Source organism: Microcaecilia unicolor, chromosome 11 (assembly GCF_901765095.1).
Source record: "Microcaecilia unicolor chromosome 11, aMicUni1.1, whole genome shotgun sequence".
NCBI classification, from domain to species: Eukaryota; Metazoa; Chordata; class Amphibia; order Gymnophiona; family Siphonopidae; genus Microcaecilia; species Microcaecilia unicolor.
Window position 1 is genome coordinate 31,770,086 of NC_044041.1, and position 20,711 is coordinate 31,790,796.

At 43.8% G+C, this 20,711-nt stretch overlaps 1 protein-coding gene across 1 annotated transcript in view; it reads left to right on the top strand.

Moving 5' to 3' along the window:
• Positions 1-20,711, top strand: part of HECTD4 (HECT domain E3 ubiquitin protein ligase 4) — a 467,625-nt gene that overhangs the window by 240,981 nt on the left and 205,933 nt on the right. The window contains 6 exon segments of the mRNA XM_030218637.1: positions 9,483-9,624; positions 9,721-9,887; positions 10,577-10,723; positions 11,070-11,254; positions 12,263-12,416; positions 16,728-17,008. Coding sequence (XP_030074497.1) covers positions 9,483-9,624; positions 9,721-9,887; positions 10,577-10,723; positions 11,070-11,254; positions 12,263-12,416; positions 16,728-17,008 — 1,076 coding nt within the window.

Sequence of the window (20,711 nt, forward strand, 5' to 3'; positions counted from 1 at the left end):
GATTTAACATACACCACACATCCACCAGGTCAAGGGCTCCACATAGCCTCGAGATTCCCCACTGCTGAACCCAACCAATTCTCCACCCCTTATGAGGCCTATCGAGGAGACCATCATATGCTTTATTAAAATCACCCAACATGATGATAGGGGTCCTCTCATATACATGCAAGATTTGTAACAGGTATTAGGTGCATAGACCTGTTCTAAAGAGACCAAAGTAACCACAAAACGACCCTAAGGGTAGGATATAACCTTGTATGGTAACCTGTATCTCCTAACATAGTAGGTGATGGCAGAAAAAGACTTGTATGGTCCATCCAGTCTGCCCAACAAGATAAACTCATATACGCTACTTTATATGTATACCTGACCTTGATTTGTATCTACCATTTTCAGGGCACAGACCATAGAAGTCTGCCCAATACTAGCCCCGCCTCCCAACCACCGGCGCTACCACCCAATCTCTGCTAAGCTTCTGAGGATCCATTCCTTCTGAACAGGATTCTTTTATGTTTATCCCACACATTTTTGAATTCCGTTACCATTTTCATCTCCACCACCTCCCGCGGGAGGGCATTCCAAGCATCCACCACTCTCTCCGTGAAAAAATACTTCCTGACATTTTTCCTGAGTCTTCCCCCCTTCAACCTCATTTCATGTCCTCTAGTTCTACCGCCTTCCCGTCTCCGGAACAGGTTCGTTTGCGGATTAATACCTTTCAAATATTTGAACGTCTGTATCATATCACCCCTGTTTCTCCTTTCCTCCAGGGTATACAGGTCAGCAAGTCTCTTCTCATACGTTTTGTAACGCAAATCCCATACCATTTTTGTAGCTTTTCTTTGCACCGCTTCAGTTTTTTTTTTTTACATCCTTAGCAAGATACGGCCTCCAAAACTGAACACCATACTCCAGGTGGGGCCTCACCAACGACCTGTACAGGGGCATCAACACCTCCTTTCTTCTGCTGGTCACACCTCTGTCTATACAGCCTAGCAACCTTCTGGCTATGGCCACCACCTTGTCACACTGTTGCGTCGCCTTCAGATCCTCAGGTACTATCACCCCAAGATTTGTACATATCAGACTCTCACCGCCTAACACATACGTCTCCCGTGGATTTCTACTCCCTGAGTGCATCACTTTGCATTTCTTCGCATTGAATTTTAATTGCCAAACATTAGACCATTCTACTAGCTTCTGCAGATCTTTTTTCATGTTTTCCACACCCTCCCGGGTGTCCACTCTGTTACAAATCTTGGTGTCATCCGCAAAAAGGCAAACTTTACCTTCTAACCCTTTGGCAATGTCACTCACAAATATATTGAACAGAATCAGCCCCAGCACCGATCCCTGAGGCACTCCACTACTCACCTTTCCCTCATCCGAGCGAATTCCATTTACCACCACCCTCTGGCATCTGTCTGTCAACCAGTTCCTAATCCAGTTCACCGCGTCGGGTCCTATCTTCAGCCTGTCAAGTTTACTCAATAGCCTCCTGTGGGGAACCGTGTCAAAAGCTTTGGTGAAATCTAAGTAGATTACGCCTATAGCACGTCCATGATTCAATTCTCCGGTCACCCAGTGAAAGAATTCAGTGAGATTCGTTTGGCACGATTTATCTTTGGTAAAACCAATCCCACGGAACCTCTCCCATCTCCAAGCATTTATTAAACAAATCTTTAAGGGGACCCGCCAGAACCACTCTGAGCTCCCTCTATATCCTGGGGTGGATCCTGTCCAGTTCCATGGCTTTGTCCACCTTTAGATTTTCAAGTTGTTCATACACACTTGCTTCCGTGAACGGTGCTATATCCGCTCCATTCTCATATGCACTTTTGCCAATCAATCGTGGTCCTCCAGGATTCTCTTCAGTGAAAACAGAGCAAAAGTATTTGTTTAGCAAATTTGCTTTTCCTTCATCATTATCCACATAGCAGTTCGCAGCATCTTTCAGTCTCACAATTCCATTTTTAGTCTTCCTCCTATCACTAATATACCTGAAGAAATTTTTGTTGCCACGCTTTACATTTCTAGCCATTTGTTCTTCCGCTTGCGCTTTTGCCAGACGTATCTCTCTCTTGGCTTCTTTCAGTTTCATCCGGTATTCCTCTCCAAGTTCGTCTTCTTGAGTTTTTCTGCATTTCAGGAACGCCAACCCTTTAGCCTTTATTTTCTCAGCCACTTGCTTGGAGAAGCATCTCAGTTTCCTTTTTCTCTTGCTTGTATTTACTCTCCTTACATAAAGGTTTGTGGCCATATTTATAGCTTCTTTCAGCCTGGACCACTGCCACTTCTTGTATGTTCCCCCTGCCCATCAGCTCCTTTCTCAGGTATTCCCCCTTTTTACTAAAGTCAGCATGCTTGAAATCCAGGCCCCCAACTTCAGCTGTTAACATCAAACCAAACTGTTTGATGGTCACTGCTGCCCAGGTGGGCACCCACTCGGACATTCGACACACTATCCCCATTTGTGAGCACCTGATCCAGCGTCGCTTCTTCTCTCGTGGGTTCCATCACCATTTGTCTGAGTGGAGCACTTTGAAAAGCATCCACGATCTTTCTACTTCTTTCTGATTCCACAGATGGAACTTTCCAATCCACATCTGGCAGATTGAAATCTCCCAGCAACAGCCCTCTCTTTTCTTTCCAGATCTTTATCTAAATTCCTCCGATTGTGTCGGAGGTCTGTAGACAACACCCATGTGGACAGAGGTTCCATCATCTCTTTTTAAGGTGATCCATATCGCTTCTTCCTTTCCCCAGGCCCCTGTCATTTCAGTCACTGCGATATCATTTCTCACATACAGAGCTACTCCTCCACCTTTACGACCATATCTATCCTTTCTAAATAGATTATAGCCTGGTATGTTTGCATCCCATTCATGGGAATCATTGAGCCATGTCTCCGTGATTGCAACAACGTCTAAGTCTGCCTCTAACATCAGGGCTTGCTGGTCATGAACTTTGTTGCTTAGACTGTGAGCATTTATGGTCATTGCTTTCCATCTACATTTCAGTGGCATTTTTGTTTAGTTTTTTGTTTAGTCTCACTTTCTGCTGTGTTGATAAGAAGTGATTTACTAAGATTGTTGTTTTCATTGCTTTCTTTTCTAGTGTCACATCTTGTTTTTAGCTTTAGCTGAGGATGATCACTTGAAGTGACCTGACTCTATATGCCACTCCCGTCTTCTAGTTTAAATGCCTACAAGCATATTGTCTAAATTTTTCCCCAAGGACTTTTTTCCTGCCACAGTGAGATGCAGCCCATCATTACAATATAGTCTTTTGTTTTTCCATTTATTGCCCCATCCTCCTATGTACCTAAAACCTTCTTTGTGACACCAGGCTTTGAGCCAGCTATTGAAATTTTCAGTACTTTGCAATCTTTTCTCTCCCTTTCTAAAGGTAGGTAGTACTTCAGAGAAAGCTATTGTTTGTATCAAAGGTTTTAACCTCTCTCCTAGCTCCTGAAAAGCTCTCTGCATGGCAAGTGGGGTATTACTGGACAAGTCATTTGTTCCCAAGTGAATAACAACATCAGTGTTTGTCTCCTTAGTTTCTTCTCCTGATTATAGAGATTATTTGCTTGGTACTCCTGGTAGCTGAGGAGCCTGGAAGGCATTTCACTTTGCATGGCCCCTTAAACTGTGTTTCAAAGTTAATGCCTCTGATAATGAAATCCCTTAGTAGCAACAGTTTCATGGTATGAGTTGCAACATTAGTGCTTTGGGGGGTGTCTTTTCTCTTTGGGCACCTTCATATCTTTTTGTTCCACCTTCATTGCTTTTTCTTCCGCCGCAGTTCTATTTTCAGGGACATCACAGTGCTGTAATGGAGCAAAAGACTTCTGTAGGGCAGTGGTGTAGGAAGTGGGGGGGGGGGGGCAGTGGGGCGGTCCACCCCGGGTGCACTCGCTTGGGGGGGGGGGGGGGGGGGGGTGTCGGCTCGCTGGTTCCCTGCTCTTTCTGCCCTGGAACAGGTTACTTCCTGTTCCGGGGCAGAGAAAGCAGAGAAGCAGCAGAGCCGACGCAGCTCCCAGTGACGTGCACTGGGGGCGGATTGGCCCTCCCACCTGCCCCCTGCTGAAAGGTAGGGTGCGTTTCGGGAGGGGGGGTGCCGTGCCCTGCACCCGGGAGGGGGGCGCAGCGGCGACCCGCCCCGGGTGTCAGGCACCCTCACTATGGCACTGCTGTAGGGGCAACACTTGTGAGGGCGGATGCTTCTGTGCCACATAACGTAATCTGCCTGATCCTATTGTGAACCATCTATTCTTAGGTGGTTTTATCCTTTGAAGCAGTGGTGAGAAGTTGGTATGATTCTGTGCAGTTATAGAAGCTGCTTTAAGTGCAACCAGTTCCTGCTTTACTTTGCTGAGCTCCGTTTTAAACTAGCAAGCTGAAGACAGATAGGAAAAGCCTTAAGTGGAGTGGAGGAGTAACGTAGTGGTTAGTGCCTGGGGAACTGAGTTCGATTCCCACTGCAGCTTCTTGTGACTCTGGGCAAGTCACTTAACCCTCCATTGTCCCTGGTACAAAATAAGTACCTGAATATATGTAAACTGCTTTTGCCTTGGAACTTAAGCACCACAATTATTACAGAGAATAAAAGTTATCTTGATTGGTTGAAATGGGTATGAACAGGTGCACTATGATAGGGTTAACAGTCTGCAAGATTGCCTGTGTGTGACTGAGGAGTAAAGTTAATGATTTTTGGCTTGTCTATATATGACTGATTAAACCTTGGGGTGGGTGGGACTCTAAGTCCCAGTGAGTGAAATGTGCTGTATAAAAAAAAAGTTCTCTGGGTGGGGCCAGCAATGATACAGTGTGATAAATTCAATTTGCTTCAACAATCAGATTCCACTAGAATATAATTTTCCTTTAGTAAATCTAAATATTCCCACTAATTATAACAGTTTCATCAATGTAAAATGCAAATTTATAACCAGTTGGGAGACTAAGGCTGCTTCTTTTGTCTAGGATTGGCAGAACCTGTCCACAAAGTTAGAATGCTACAGTAAGAGTTAGCAGGGTGTAGGACAAGAAGCAGTTAGATAAACCTATCCTCTCTACTATCAGAGCTAGACAGGAAGAGAGAGATTTTTTTGTTGTTGATTTTGTCTTTTTTGGGGGGGGGGGGGGGGGGGCAGAGTTATAAGACAGAGAAGTGCACCACAATACAGATTCACAGGACAACTTAATTAAGCAATAAATTCAAGAGAATAGATATATCAGATAGCTAAACCTGTAGACAGAAAGTTGATAAATTAGAATAAAATAGAAATTATTTTGCAGTATTTTGGTTCAGGTCCAGCACATGGAATGCTACAAACAAAGTGCTTTAATAAGTATAATCACACCTGCCTTTTTAAGAAATGCTGGAGTTTGGAAACATTCACCCACCCATCATCGCCGATCCTTCCCATGCTCTACTGCCTCCAAGTGTGTCTCTTGTAAAAATGAAAATGAGGCCCCCTGTCTATGCAGGGCCTGCAGAATTTTCTGTTGCTTTTTTTTAAGGAGTTGATGCCCCCACGTTCCAAGTAATTACATTAAAAACCATGGTACAGAATCCCCACAATACTCAGAACCAATCACCAGGAGGGTGTCCCAGCCACTCCTCCCCACCCCCAGACCCATAGCAGAGTACTAGCCACACTGAAAAACATAACCAGACTCCATGACTGTTGACACTATTGCTCCCACTTATACTTAAGACTCCAAGAAAAAGTCAGCCCTTTAAGCCCCACCCACTCAACATCCCCCCCATGCACCCTACTCACCCTTCTCCTAGAAAACTCACCTCAGACCACCAATATGGGGCCCCTATCCCCAAGGGATCTGCTTCCCCAGAAAAGGATAGTATCAGTAACTCCCCTATATTAAACAGAGGAGAGGAAAAAAAAAAAGGATGCACACCCACCACCCTTCCTCACACTCACAACCTCCACCAACACTCCATAATTCCCACACAACCCCCACCAACCCTCCATAACTCCAACAGTTCCCAGAACAGCAAATGCTTAAAAAAAAAAAAAAAAAAACCTTTCAAAACAGATAACAAAATAAAGTTTATTAACAATAGAACCCCGCAAACAGTCAAGATGCTGCAGTGGATCCAAAACAGTGTGTTGAAAATTCCCGGACTGTGCATGACTCTTGCAATGAAATATATGCCCAACATGAGGCCACTCTAAAGCCAAACAAAGGCCATCCAGGATTTAAGCTTTTAAGATGGCTCTGCAAAGGCTGTTCTTGGTGCCGCAGCACCAGCGTAAATGTGAAGTCAATAAACACTGCAGCTGTCCCAGAAACCATGCTGACCTCTCCAACAGGGTGGAAGAAAAAGTACCAAGTAGGGAGTGAAGATGGAGCTCCCCCCCCAAAGAGTAATCACTTACAATGGAGAAACAATGCACATGTGCCCCAAGAAGCAGAAACCATAAAGCCATCAGTGGGGGAGACGGGGGGCGATGTAGCTAGCTGAACCACAAATTTGGCTGCATCAGTAGTAGAGTCGAACACATGAGTGGTGCCATTGTGAAATAAGTGAAGTTTCGCTGGATAAGCCATCGTGAAGCAGATATGACACTGAACCAATTTTGTAAAGAGAGGTGAGAATGCCTTCCGCGCCACTGATATGGCCACAGAGTAATCCTGAAAATACAATATGGATGACCGAGGGGTAAAAGGGGCGATCAAGGAAGACAAAGACGTAGTGGAGAGACTGAATGAATTCTTTGCTTCGGTCTTCACCGAGGAAGATTTGGGTGGGATACCGGTGTCGGAAATGGTATTTCAAGCGGACAAGTCGGAGAAACTTACTGACTTCACGGTAAACCTGGAGGACGTAATGGGGCAGTTCAGCAAACTGAAGAGTAGCAAATCTCCTGGACCGGATGGTATTCATCCTAGAGTACTGATAGAACTGAAAAATGAGCTTGCGGAGCTACTGCTAGTGATATGCAACTTATCCTTAAAATCAAGTGTGGTACCGGAAGATGGGAGGGTGGCCAATGTAACGCCGATTTTTAAAAAAGGCTCCAGGGGAGATCCGGGAAATTATAGACCGGTGAGTCTGATGTCAGTGCCAGGGAAAATGGTAGAGGCTATTATTAAAAACAAAATTACAGAGCACATCCGAGGACATGGATTACTGAGACCAAGTCAGCACGGTTTTTGTGTGGGGAAATCTTGCCTGACCAATTTACTTCTATTCTTTGAAGGAGTAAACAAACATGTGGACAAAGGGGAACCGGTTGATATTGTGTATCTGGATTTTCAAAAGGCGTTTGACAAGGTATCTCATGAAAGGCTACAGAGAAAATTGGAGGGTCATGGGATAGGAGGAAATGTCCTATTGTGGATTAAAAACTGGTTGAAGGATAGGAAACAGAGAGTGGGGTTAAATGGGCAGTATTCACAATGGAGAAGGGTAGTTAGTGGGGTTCCTCAGGGGTCTGTGCTAGGACCGCTGCTTTTTAATATATTTATAAATGATTTAGAGATGGGAGTAACTAGCGAGGTAATAAAATTTGCTGATGACACAAAGTTATTCAAAGTTGTTAAATCGCGACAGGATTGTGAAAAATTACAAGAGGACCTTACGAGACTGGGAGACTGGGTGGCTAAATGGCAGATGACGTTTAATGTGAGCAAGTGCAAAGTGATGCATGTGGGAAAAAAGAACCTGAATTATAGCTACGTCATGCAAGGTTCCACGTTAGGAGTTACGGACCAAGAAAGGGATCTGGGTGTCGTTGTCGATAATACACTGAAACCTTCTGCTCAGTGTGCTGCTGCGGCTAGGAAAACGAATAGAATGTTGGGTATTATTAGGAAAGGTATGGAAAACAGATGTGAGGATGTTATAATGCCGTTGTATCACTCCATGGTGCGACCGCACCTTGAGTATTGTGTTCAATTCTGGTCGCCACATCTCAAGAAAGATATAGTAGAATTGGAAAAGGTGCAGCGAAGGGTGACTAAAATGATAGCGGGGATGGGACGACTTCCCTATGAAGAAAGACTAAGGAGGCTAGGGCTATTCAGCTTGGAGAAGAGACGGCTGAGGGGAGACATGATAGAGGTATATAAAATAATGAGTGGAGTGGAACAGGTGGATGTGAAGCGTCTGTTCACACTTTCCAAAAATACTAGGACTAGGGGGCATGCGATGAAACTACAGTGTAGTAAATTTAAAACAAATCGGAGAAAATGTTTCTTCACCCAACGCGTAATTAAACTCTGGAATTCGTTGCCGGAGAAAGTGGTGAAGGCGGTTAGCTTAGCAAAGTTTAAAAAGGGGTTGGACGGTTTCCTAAAGGACAAGTCCATAAATCGCTACTAAATGGACTTGGGAAAAATCCACAATTCCAGGAATAACATGTATAGAATGTTTGTACGTTTGGGAAGCTTGCCAGGTGCCCGTGGCCTGGATTGGCCACTGTCGTGAACAGGATGCGGGCTCGATGGACCCTTGGTCTTTCCTAGTATGGCATTACTTATGTACTTATGTAATATAGAGAATCCCCTCATATTCCAGTTTTTGACCACTCTGCAGAGCCTGCAATACATCCATCTTATGAGCATAATTTAGTATCTTGAAAATAACCACCCAGGGCTTTGTTGCATTGTCCTGACATTGCCCCAGCTGTTGGGCCCATTCAATCTGGAGTTGTCCATTGAGCCATGGGAGCTGGAGGGAATCCGTTATCCACTTTTCTAAGAATGTATGCAAGTCTCGGTCCAGTAGAGTTTCAGGGAGGCTGATCAGCCGGAGGTTGTTTTCAAGTTGGTCCAAATTTTCCTCCAGCCCCCGTAGCTTAGCAGTCATCTTAGGCCGATCCTGCTCCAAATCATGAACCACATCTTCAACACTGCTAACTCGCTGCTTCATTGCTTGAAACTCTCTCATGAGGTCTGTAAAGTTTTGTTCGATAAGATCCAGCTTATCTAAGACATGTTGAAATTGTTTGCCCATCGAGGTCTCCATGGCTGCGCTCACCTTGGCGATAATCTGTGCCCCTTAATCGGAGCTGTGTTAAGGAGATCCCGGCACGCTCTTTTCTGCCATCTTAGCATCTGTCGCGTGGCCTTTCTCGCATAGTTTTTTTTTTTTTTTTTGCAGATGTAGTTGCCATCAGCATACAATCTGAACAACTAAGGTCCGCTCTAACAGCCAAAAAAGTATGTAAAACAGTAGTCTGAAGTTTGACAAATTTTGTCCCAAAAACTTTACAGAATTGGTAAATAGTTATCAACTGATTCATTATCTATAAAAACGATACTTGAAACTAGTAAATCCTGCCTCTTAGGGTGCTGCTATATTGTAAATTCCACAGTACAAGATTATAAACTACCCACAGTCTAGAATGGTTCGAGAGTTAATAGAACATCAATAAAATACAATTATTTTTTGTTTTTTAATATAAATTCTGTTCATGGGTTTCTTTAGCAAGTGCTATTTTCCTACAGGAGGCGCAATGTTACCAGTCACAGAAGTAGTTCCTTTACTCTTCTCCAGTCTTTAACCATTGAAGATAGTAGAGATAAACCTACCTACAGTGTGTTGCTGGGACAGCTGTTTGCCTTCATTGGGACCAATCCAGATCAAGCGGTGTGTACTCACAGAATTAGTAAATCCTGTCTTAGATTTTCATGTTCTGGTAGATGCTGTTTTGTATTTGAACACTGTATAACCTTCTTGTTTCAGGTATCTAGCAGTAGTTTTCTTTTAGCTGCTCAGACTCGATGGCGTCGAGGCAGCACACGCAAACAAGCTCTGGTTCACATGAGAGAACTACTCACTGCAGCAGTTCGTGTTGGAGGAGTGACACACCTTGTAGGACCAGTCACTATGGTGCTTCAAGGAGGACCAAGGTAAGAATCTCCCCTCAGATTCCTTTCTAAAAATGTGTTTGGCAGACCTTTGTTACTAACAGCAAATATGGTGGGCTGAATAATGGAAGTCAGTGATTAGTGATCATAGTTCAAGGAAATCCACATGACAGTAGATTCTCAGATTTGAAACAGGATTTAAGAAGTCCTTTACTTAAGGTGGTTCAAATTAAAACAATTCTGAGTTAGAGCGTTTGAAAACATATGATTTGTTTTTTAGGAAGCAATATAAGTTGAGGACATCCTGTATTGTAAACCCTAGGCAATGTAGATAAAATGATTGGAGATTTTCTCATTTTAATGAAGGTCATCATAGGCTTCAAAATTAACTTTTTTTTTACACAACATGAATATTCTTAAGTTGCCATGGATTACTGAAAGGTTTGAGAAGTGAACCTTGTAAGTCACCATTTGCAGCAGAGCTTTTCAGGTATGGTCTCTTAACGTAATGAGATTAGTCAGCCTTTTTGTAAATTAAGGAGCCCTTTTACTGAAGCTTAGTGTGTGTTAATGGACATGTTCGCTAAGTCCTACGTGGTCCATAGGTGTGAAACAGTACATGCAGCATTTAGCGCACTAATTCCATTGGCGAGTGCTAAGCTTTAGTAGAAGGGCTTCTAAATTATTTTTCTTTGTTGCAAGAAGTCTTCTTTCCTATATATTTTTCATAGGATTGAAGAGCTAACATGTGGTGGAATGGTGGAACAGGTTCAAGAAGCCTTTGGAGAGACCATGACATCTGTCGTTTCATTATGCGCTCGTTACCCTATTGCCTGTGCAAACAGTATTGGTCTTCTGTGTACTATACCATATACAAGGTAAGTATTGTATTACAAAAAAGAAAAAAAATGACTGAGATTCTGCTTGGTTTTGATTTTGATGTAACTGGGTGGAAATGGCATGTACTACTTGTTGCATTCTAGAAAATCTGAATACCAGTAGTAATGAGAGACTACTGAATTTTGAGTGGTTAGGTGTAGATTAGAATTGTATGTAGATATGAAGGTCCAACAAGCATGAAGTTAATCCACTAAAAGGTTGTCTAAAGCAACTTGTAGTTTGACAGCTACTGTGTTGTTAGAACTTCAGAATTACGTTTCTGTAACCTAATCACAGCATATAAGGATAGAGATGCCTATGACTTCTAAAACCCTCTATTAATAGGAGTGAAGAGAAATGCTTGGTACGAAGCGGCCTGGTTCAGCTTATGGATCGCCTCTGTAGTTTAAGCAGCCAGACAGAAACTATTTCAAGTGAAAAACAGACCAAGAAGCAGAAAGTGGCCACCATGGCATGGGCAGCTTTTCAGGTTCTAGCCAATCGTTGTGTGGAGTGGGAGAAAGATGAAGGTAGGGGCAAACTGTTTTTGGAAACCATGCTGTCTTTCTCAGTCTTTGCTTTAGGCATCTGGCAGTTGTACATGAGTGCACAGGGTCTCTGTACAGCAGAAGTGCTTTCAGCGAAGGTTAGAGAGTAGTGGACAAGGCTATAGGAATTCATTTATATATAAATTCACAAACATCTTTTAGTAAACAGTGCTGTGAAAAATGGATGCTTATTTGGCAGACTGTTTTTTCCATCATACTATTTAGTTCAGTGAATCCAGACTGCCCCAATTTGACTGCCCCGATCGGACCGACCGTTCACTTGTCTATTAGATTGTAAGCTCTTTGAGCAGGGACTGTCTCTCTTTGTTAAATTGTACAGCGCTGCGTAACCCTAGTAGCGCTCTAGAAATGTTAAGTAGTAGTAGTAGTTTTGAGCACATATTCAATATAAACATACTAGTTTAGGGATTTTTATTAAAAAAAAAAAAGAAAGAATTAGTAATTATTTCTATGGTTGGTTTATTTTCGTAAGGGACAAAACAAGCTTTTCCAAAAACAGAGAGGCTATAGAATTAGAGGACATGAAATGAAGCTGCAAGAAGGGAAACTTAAAAAAAAAACATTAGGAAATTCATTTTCATGGACAGGGTGATAGATGCCTGGAATGCTCTTCCATGGGAAGTGGTAGTGTCAAAAACGGTGACAGAATTCAGAAAGGGATAGGATAAACACGGAGATTCCCTATATGACATGAAGGCGAAATAAAAGTATAGATCATTTCCATTGACAGTAAAATGTAAATAATTTTCACACTTCAATAATATTTTTATTACTATTAATACTAATAATAAAGAGGCATTGAGGGGGTTGACTACATTGGATATGAGAGGGGATAACTCACATGGAGTTGCAGGTACAACCCTGGCCACCTTTTTGGGCAGATTGGATGGGCCATCTAGTCTGTATCTGCCATCATTTACTGTTACAATGTTTTCTTGTTGAAAATTGGTCCTTTCTTGATTTTTGAAGGTGGTTCAACGGAGACTGTACATTCAGGTCTGGCTCGTCAAGTTTCCAGTCTTCTAACCAATCATTTGGCACGAGCTACGGAGTGTTGTGGTAACCAGGCAGCTGGAAATGATGCTCTGCAAGATGTTCTCAGTCTTCTCAATGATCTCTCAAGGTGTGGAATGCTTAACTTACGCTGAGTATGTTCATATCGCATGATATTTGCTGCTTTCTTCAAGCTTCATGAAATGCAAATTTTAGAAGGACAGAGAAGTGTAGACCTCTTACATGGTGTATTGCAGGGTCTGGAGTGCCACATCTTGCATTGGTCCAGCATAACAGTTTAACCTTCTTCAAACTACCCAAGTTTGGCAATTACTTGTAATAAACCAGAAAAGTCAAAAACATTTTGCAGACTTTAATCCTAAGAACGCTACCAGATGCTGATTCAAGGATCTGCTCAAACAATGAAAGGTGTTAATGAGATTTTTATTGCTTACACACAAAGCCCCTAGTCTCCAGCAATTCCATGCCACAAAATCCATTCCTTATAGCAGAGTATCGTGACAGGAGACCAAGGGATGTGAGGAGCCAGAAGTGGCAGCAAGAGTAGCCCATGTTTGTTCAGACTTGGTGAAGAAGGAGAAAAGGGTGTTTGGGCTGCTGCTTCTTTTTCTTGCCTGTAGCCCAGTGTCAGCTTACAGGTTGCACTCAGTTCAAAGTGTACTGCTTTTGGCCCCAGGCAACAAAGGAAGCAGCTTAAGGCATTGCATCTCCATTGACCCCTTTTGCCAAGCTCTGATTGGTGAGAGTGAGGGCAGGAAAGGAATAAAAGGGGCTGGTAAGAGGGGCATGGTGAGAGAGGGTGTTTTAAACTGAGTGAGAAGGATTGGAAGGGGGTATTGCGAGTGAGTGGGATTGAGGCAGGAGTGGACTGGGTAGGTGCGAGTAGATTTGCCCTCTTTTCTGATTCCCAATGACCTCTTCTCTTTAAATTTTACTTGATTATTAAACTGTCAGAACAAGTACAGAACAAGCTCAAAAGACAAGCAAAAATTACCCCCAATAAACCCTATATCTCCACCCCCTTCCCCCACATATAAACTGGTGTTTATCCGTCCGAGGCGCTAGGGGTTGGGCCAAATTGCCAGGTTTCATAGCACCACCAAATTTTGGAAAACATAGTTATGCGTCCTCATCATAATGCAGTTGGTTTAGACATTTGAAAAAGTCAAATTTGCAGAGAATTTGAGGCATGGGTGGCAAGACTTGCTGTTGCCAAGCTTGGACCAGAGCCAGTTTCGCCACCATGAAGAAATGAATCACCAGTTTATCTTGGTCCACAGTAATCTGAGAGAGTTTAAAGTGGAGTAAACAATGTATTGCCTTAGATGGCTAGGGCTTACCGAGCACCTATTGAAGCAGGTCCAAAATAACAGTCCAATAAGGTTGAACCCTAGGGCAAGCCCACCATATATGGTAGAAAGTACCCCCGTTCATCGCAAGAGCTCCAGCATTGAGCAGAGAGTTGAGGGTTCATCCGAACCAAACGCTCAGGGTTGTAGTACCAGTGATTAAAAAAAATGTTTAAACTGTTCTCAATTATATTACTAGCTACTGAGCACTTAATTACAAAAAAAAAAAAAAAAACCCTCTCCCAGCACTCTGAAGCATAAGCAGAATTAAGATCTAGTTCCCATCGACCAGTATATTTCTGGTGTGGGGAACAAAAGAGCGTCATATAGAGGTGGGATACACTGCCTCTTCTTCCCCCACCTCTAATAGCCCATTCAAGAGGAGTTTCTGCTAGACCAAGATCACCTTGAGCCCGATGGTAGATGAAATTTGTAACCTGCCGATAGTGGAAAAGGTCCCATGGCTTCAGGCTAAATTCGTCCTGAAGATCCAAGAAGGATTGAAACTCCTCCTCATCCCAGATCTGTCCCAAGGTCCGCAAGCCCTTATTTTCCCAGTGTTGAAAGGTTAAGTCTCCCGCTCCTGGCAGAAATTGAGGAATATATTGAAGTCTGATGATGATAAAGGTGGGTTGGAAAAACTTAATGCAAATTGTGTACCAGGTAGTTGAAGGGTGGCCACCTTGGAGGTGGTTCCTTGGGCGAGAGCGCATACGAGGCCTCTGCAGATTGCCCTGCTTCAACAATGGTCTCCGATTTCCCAGGAATATCAACACAGACTAACGTGGTTCCCTGCTGCCCGGCTCAGTTTGGAGTGGTGGCTCTCTGACAGGATGCTGCGCCATGGAATGCCTTTTGCGTTTCCTTCTTGGTGCCTGGTGATAACAGATGCCAGCCTTTTGGGTTGGGGAGCACATTGCCAGGGAAGCTATGCTCAGGGTCAGTGGACAACCGTGGAAGCGGGGTCGTCCATTAGTCACTTGGAACTGAGAGCGATATTCCAGGTTCTTATGGCCTTTCAAAAGACTCTGAAGGGGCTGGCTGTCCAGGTACTATCAGACAACATGACAGCGGGGCCTACATAAATCGTCAGGGAGGCACTCAGTGCAGGGCCCTGGCCGTGGAGGCCGCTCAGATTTGCCACTGGGCCAAGCTCCACCTGCAGCTTCTGTCAGCAGCTCACATAGCAGGTCAGAGCAGCGTGCAAGCCGATTTTCTCAGTAGGCATCAAAACGACCCGGCGGAATGGGAACTGGCAGAAGAAGATTTTCTTCAGATTTGTGCCAAATGAGGGACACCCGGAATGGATCTAATGGCGTCAAGTGCAAACGACAAAGTACCTCGCTTTTTCAGCAGAAGGAGAGATCCTCACTCGGCAGGGTTGGATGCTCTGGCTCAACCCTAGCCCTCGGGTCTCCTGTATGTGTTCCCTACTTGGCCCTTGATAGAGCGAGTCCTACTTCGATTTGACTACACCGGGGATTGGTGATTCTTATTGCTCCGGAGTGGCCAAGGTGTCCATGGTATGCGGATCTCCGTCGGATGATGGTGGAGGCTCCATTTCATTTGCCCCTGGTGCCAAACCTGTTGGTTCATGGTCCGGTGTCTATTGAGGATACCTGCCAATTTGGTCTTACGGCCTGGCTCTTGAGAGGGCGCAATTGAGAGAAAAGGGCTATTCTAACAAGGTCATTTCCACTCTCTTGCAGGCCCGCAAGCGGTCCACCTCCACAGCTTATGCTCGGATCTGGTGCAAGTTTGAGGCGTGGGGTGTTTCAAAGGCGATCACTCCCACGTGGGCTACTGTCTCGCCGGTGCTGGACTTTTTGCAGGATGGCTTACAAAAAGGCCTGGCTTACAATTCCCTGCGGGTTCAAGTGGCAGCATTGGCATGCTCTTCTCTCCTTGGTCTAGGCCAAGAGCCACTGCTCATTGCTGGTAAACAAAGTCCTGTAGATTAACCACCTTTAGAAGTGACATTTTTGGCACAACTGCACCCAGAAGTATCAGGAAGGCTGTCAAAGATAGCCCCACCAAGACCCGAGATGAAAGCAGAAACTGCTAATTTTTAATATAATGGTGAGGAGCTCCCCGCTCAAATCAGCCATCTCACATGGTGATGTCGCTTCCTCCCCGTTTCTTATGCAATATTTTTTTCCATTTCCCTCCTAATCCACCATTCCACCTTTCTCTATGTTTACCTGTCTTCAAACCCTTTTGTCTTCTGACACTCCCCTGCGATTCCACTTTCCTCTTTTCCCTTCCAAGCATTGATCTTTAAATTGCCTTTTCCCCAGAGGAGTACAAAATTATCCAGACATTCAGAAATGTCATAAAATGTAAATGTAATAAAGTAAAAATATATTTTTTATAATAGCTTTATTCTTGTATTAATATTAATTGTCATGTAATGCTTCTTAATTTGTTATGTAAGCTGCATTGAACCTGAGCTTTCTTGGGAAAATGCGGGGTAGAGATGTCATAATAAATAAATAAAATACACATTTACATTTTTTAATATGCAAGTTTGCCAGAAAATTGAAGAAGCTTTTAGTACAGAAATTATTTTGTTCTCTTGCCACAGAATCTATTATCAAGGTGCCACAGGAAACAGGGAATTGTAGTTATACAATATTCATCAGGGGCCATTGATATATTGAACTGTTTAGTCCACAAATTATAAACTAGTAGAAAGCTTTCCCTTGTACATGTCTATTTCTGTATTGCATGCCAAAAAAAAGCATATTTAGCAATTTTTTCTAAGCTAAAGGTAGAGGATGTTTTTAATATTTAAATGATTGTTTTATGTCTGTAGTTGTTATTATATCTCTAGTTCATCATCTACCCCAGGACTGAAAAGTTTAAAAGCATGTTTGCCTCCCATGATTTTATGTAGAAATAATGTGTAAAGATTTTTTTTTTAGTATCTAGTCTTGAGTGACAGTTCTGTACAATGTTTATTAATAGTATAAGCAATGCAAAAAGAAGTAAAACATGCTCAAGATAGTGCACTTTGAAAACAAAAGTGATCTTGTAAGTACACTAACATTCTGCTCTGCTTTTGTCATAAGGAGTCATATAGGTAAGGCAATCCTGAGTCAACCTGCCTGTGTCTCCAAACTCCTTTCACTTCTGCTGGACCAACGCCCCTCTCCAAAACTGGTCCTCATAATCCTTCAGCTCTGTCGGGCTGCTCTTCCACTTATGAGTGTGGAAGATTGTGGTAATGTAGAGCTGCCTCCTTGGAGTTACACTGTGCCATCTCTAGACAGTGAACTGGATGACCCCAGTGATCCAGCCTCCAAAATCGCATCACTACTGTTAGCCAAACTGGCTGACTATGTGGTACCAGGTAATTATTCAGAAAAGGATCATAATCAATGGCTATAATGTATGTAAAGATTTGTGTACTATGGTGGTGATTTCTCAGTTGAACAATGAATGGTTGAGTATTTTGAAGAAAGATCATTATGTTTGTCATTTTTATTAACAAGTATATAAAAAGGAAATTACACAATAGCTGCTGAAGCAACAATATCATAGGCAGAAAAACCCCTCCCCCCATATCATCAAGAACAAACACCCTGGGAGAACAACAAAAACAACCACTATTAAACATGTCAGGAGAAAGTCTAATATTCATATATTCAGCAAAGAACTACGAGTTTTTGGGGGCAAGGTTAACCAAAATTTCTCTCATACTGCTTGAAATTGTTGCCCTTCAGCATGAGAAAAATCTGAAACAGTTAAACATTCCAAACATTTGTTGAATCATAAGAGCTCTTCACTGCTGTAGAGAAATGTTGGCATCTCCCATCCAGTTGACCAAAATAGATTTTATAGCAAAGAAGACCATCTGTCGTAAAAAGTGTTTAAGCCTGGTGGCAAAGGGACTAGTAAGGGAGAGCAATTAAATAGCACATGAGGATGTAGGGCCATGGAAAAGGTCCACTTCTGATGCACAGACCCTGTTACTTGCCTCCAAAAGTTGTTACTACTGAGCAGGACTAGAACATATAGCCCAATGTGGTCACTCTCCTAGAGCATTTAGAACATTGTCCAGTAGTAGACAATCCTGCATGGAGAGCTGAGTGTGAGGAAATAAAGAGATAAAAGGCAAACTTTTACAGTGCCTCATGATGAAGCATATTTCATTGGTCCTTTCGAATATGGAGGAGAAAAGTTTTCAATTGCTATGTTGACTCTGTGATGCGTAAATCATCTGACCATTGTGCAGCCACGTGAGCAAAGTATCCTTCAAATATCTATAGTGGAAAGTTAAAGGGACTTTTTGTTGAGAGCCCAGAGTATACACTTCTTGAAGGGTTTCTTGCATATCTTCCGTCAGGTCCACTCAAGAGAGGGATTAGGTATAATGGTGTAATTGTCTGTATGCAAAATAATCAGTGGCTGATAATGTGAATTCCCTGTGCAAATCAACAAATGGCTTTATTTTCCCCTCCTCAGTTAGCACATGTAGAAGGTACTTAATCCCCTTACGCTCCCATACAGAAAATATATTGGATCCTTTCCCACGTGGAAAGGCTGGTTTATTACAAATTGATAGAGAGTAGTTGTTGCATAAAAATGTCGTTTACATATCTATCTCCACACCTCCCTCCTCACCTTCAAAAATGGGTAGGATTTAGACGTCCCTGGTGGCACCCCGCATACTGTATGTAGTAAGATACTAAAGTGAAGTGTAGGGAACAACCTGGTTTCAAGTGTGGTTAAAGAAAATTGCTTAGTATTGTGAAACTAGTCATCTATGTGACGCATCCCACATTCAATCATTAGATATTTAGGATTAAGAAGGCCCATGCCTCTGTGCTTTCTAGGAATTTGTAGAGCTTTTAATGGTAAGTGGGGCCGTTTACCTTGTCAAAGATATCTCTGTAAAATCTTCCCAACTATCCTCTGGTCTTTCACCTTCAAGTAAAGTGGTAACATTTGAAAAATGTATAACTAGCAGGCAGCTAGCATCATATTAAATAAATGGATTCTCCCCCAGAGGGATAGAGGGTATGAGCTCCATAGGTGTAATTACATCTGTAAATTGGCTATTAAGGGTTTGACATTGACAAAATGAAGGGTATCTAAATCTTGAGATAAATATATTCCAAGGTATCTTAATGCTTGATCTTCCCACAGTAAGGGAAGGGAACCTCTCCACGAGGTCTAAATATCTGAGGGGAAGGAGAGTGCTCTAGATTTCACCAGATTAAGAACAAAACCCTGTTTGTCCAAAACCCTCTATAACCTGTAACAAACGGGGGGGGGGGATCTGTGAATTACGTACCAACAGGTCATCTACAAAACCTAATGCCTTAATTTCGGTCTCTAAGATGAATCATCCAGGTATTGAGGGGGTCCCCATTTATAACCCGTAGTAAGGGCTCCATGGCTAAAACAAGAGGGGGGAAAGAGGGTATCCCTGTTGAGTGCCTCTATAAATCTGGAAGGAAAGGCGTGCTTTCCCCATTGACTAAAATTTGTACCATAGGACGAGTATAGCTTATAGAAACCACCCACTTAGTCCCACCCTCTGCAAGACTGCGAACAGATCAGGCCAAAGGACCTTGTCAAAGGCCTTTTCAGCATCTAAACTTCGACAAGAGGGGGATATTGTGTGCTCTTCCATAACTTAAGGCGAGCAAAATTTTACATACATTAAGAACAGATTGTCTAACTTTAACAAAGTCAACTTGTTCTGGGCCAATCAAGGTGGGCATGTAAGAGGCTAATCTATTGACTAAAATTTTAGATAGGATTTTGATGGCCACGTTTATAAGTGAAATTGGTCTATAGGAATGCGCCCTGCCCCTAGGTTTCCCAGGTTTAGGTAATAATGTGACCAAAGTGGTATTGTCATGCAAGGGAAAGCAGTCCCCCTCCACTGTGGTGGTATCCTATATAATAATTCTCACCTCCAACGTTCTAAAGTAGCTGCCTGTGTCCGTGCACCTTCAGCGTTGCTGAGCTAGGCTCCGTAGCCAGGCTGATGTCACTCACTGCAGGACACCGTGCTCAATTTCAAACTTCCTGGCGATGCCTCCACCCATGCTGCTACCCTCCCCCCTCCGAGTCTGGCCCCGCCGATCCCCCTCCGTGCACGTCGCCCCCCCCCCCCCCCCCCCCCCCCCCACTCCATATTCGAAGGCTGAAACCGATGGCTGCAAGGGGAGCCAAAGGAGAACAGCGGAACACCCACACAGAAGACCTGAGCGTACCTCGACATGAACCACACCAAAGAGAGAGCTTCTGCATGGATTACGACCACGCTTTTCGCTGCTGGTTCGGGCCCTGGGCTGTTCGGGAGACTGCAGGGAGAGACTGGATCTAACTGAGCCAGCAGCTGAGAAGAGGCATCCGGGAGGAGCAACCTGACGAAACACCAACCGGCACGCGAGGGCTTGGCCAGGGAGAGACCGACGTCGCACCACCATGCTGACTATGGAGGGCGCGGTAGAAGCAAACAGGGAAAAAGCTGGAGCCCTGTAGACAGGGTGTAGAAGTGGCCCAGCGCCGTGGAGCACATGTTGTGCTTCCATCCGGGCACCTAATCCCTACTCGAGCAGCACTCACACTGACGAACTCCGGACCTATTCCATTGCTGCTGCCTCCAGCTACTGACTGAGGAGTTTCTCTCTCCCCCCCCCCTCTCTCTCTCTCTTTCTCTCTCTCTCTCACACACACACCATCTCACACTGCCCCCCTCCGAGTCTGACCCCACCGATCCCCCTCCGTACATGTCGACCCACACCCCTCCAAAATCACCACACCCGCCCCTACCCCTCTGTCGTGCACACACACACAATGTCTGTCACACACGCACACAAATTTCCTTGCAATGCCTACACCCATGTTTCTACCCTCCCCACCCCTGACTGACCCCCCTGATCCCCCTCTGTGCACGTCGCCCCCCCTCTCCTCAAAAATCACCTACCCCGCACCCCACCCTCTCTCTGACTCACAGACACATTTTCTAACACACACACACACACACTGTCGGTATCTCACACCCACAGTGAATCCCTCTCTCTCTCACACAGCCT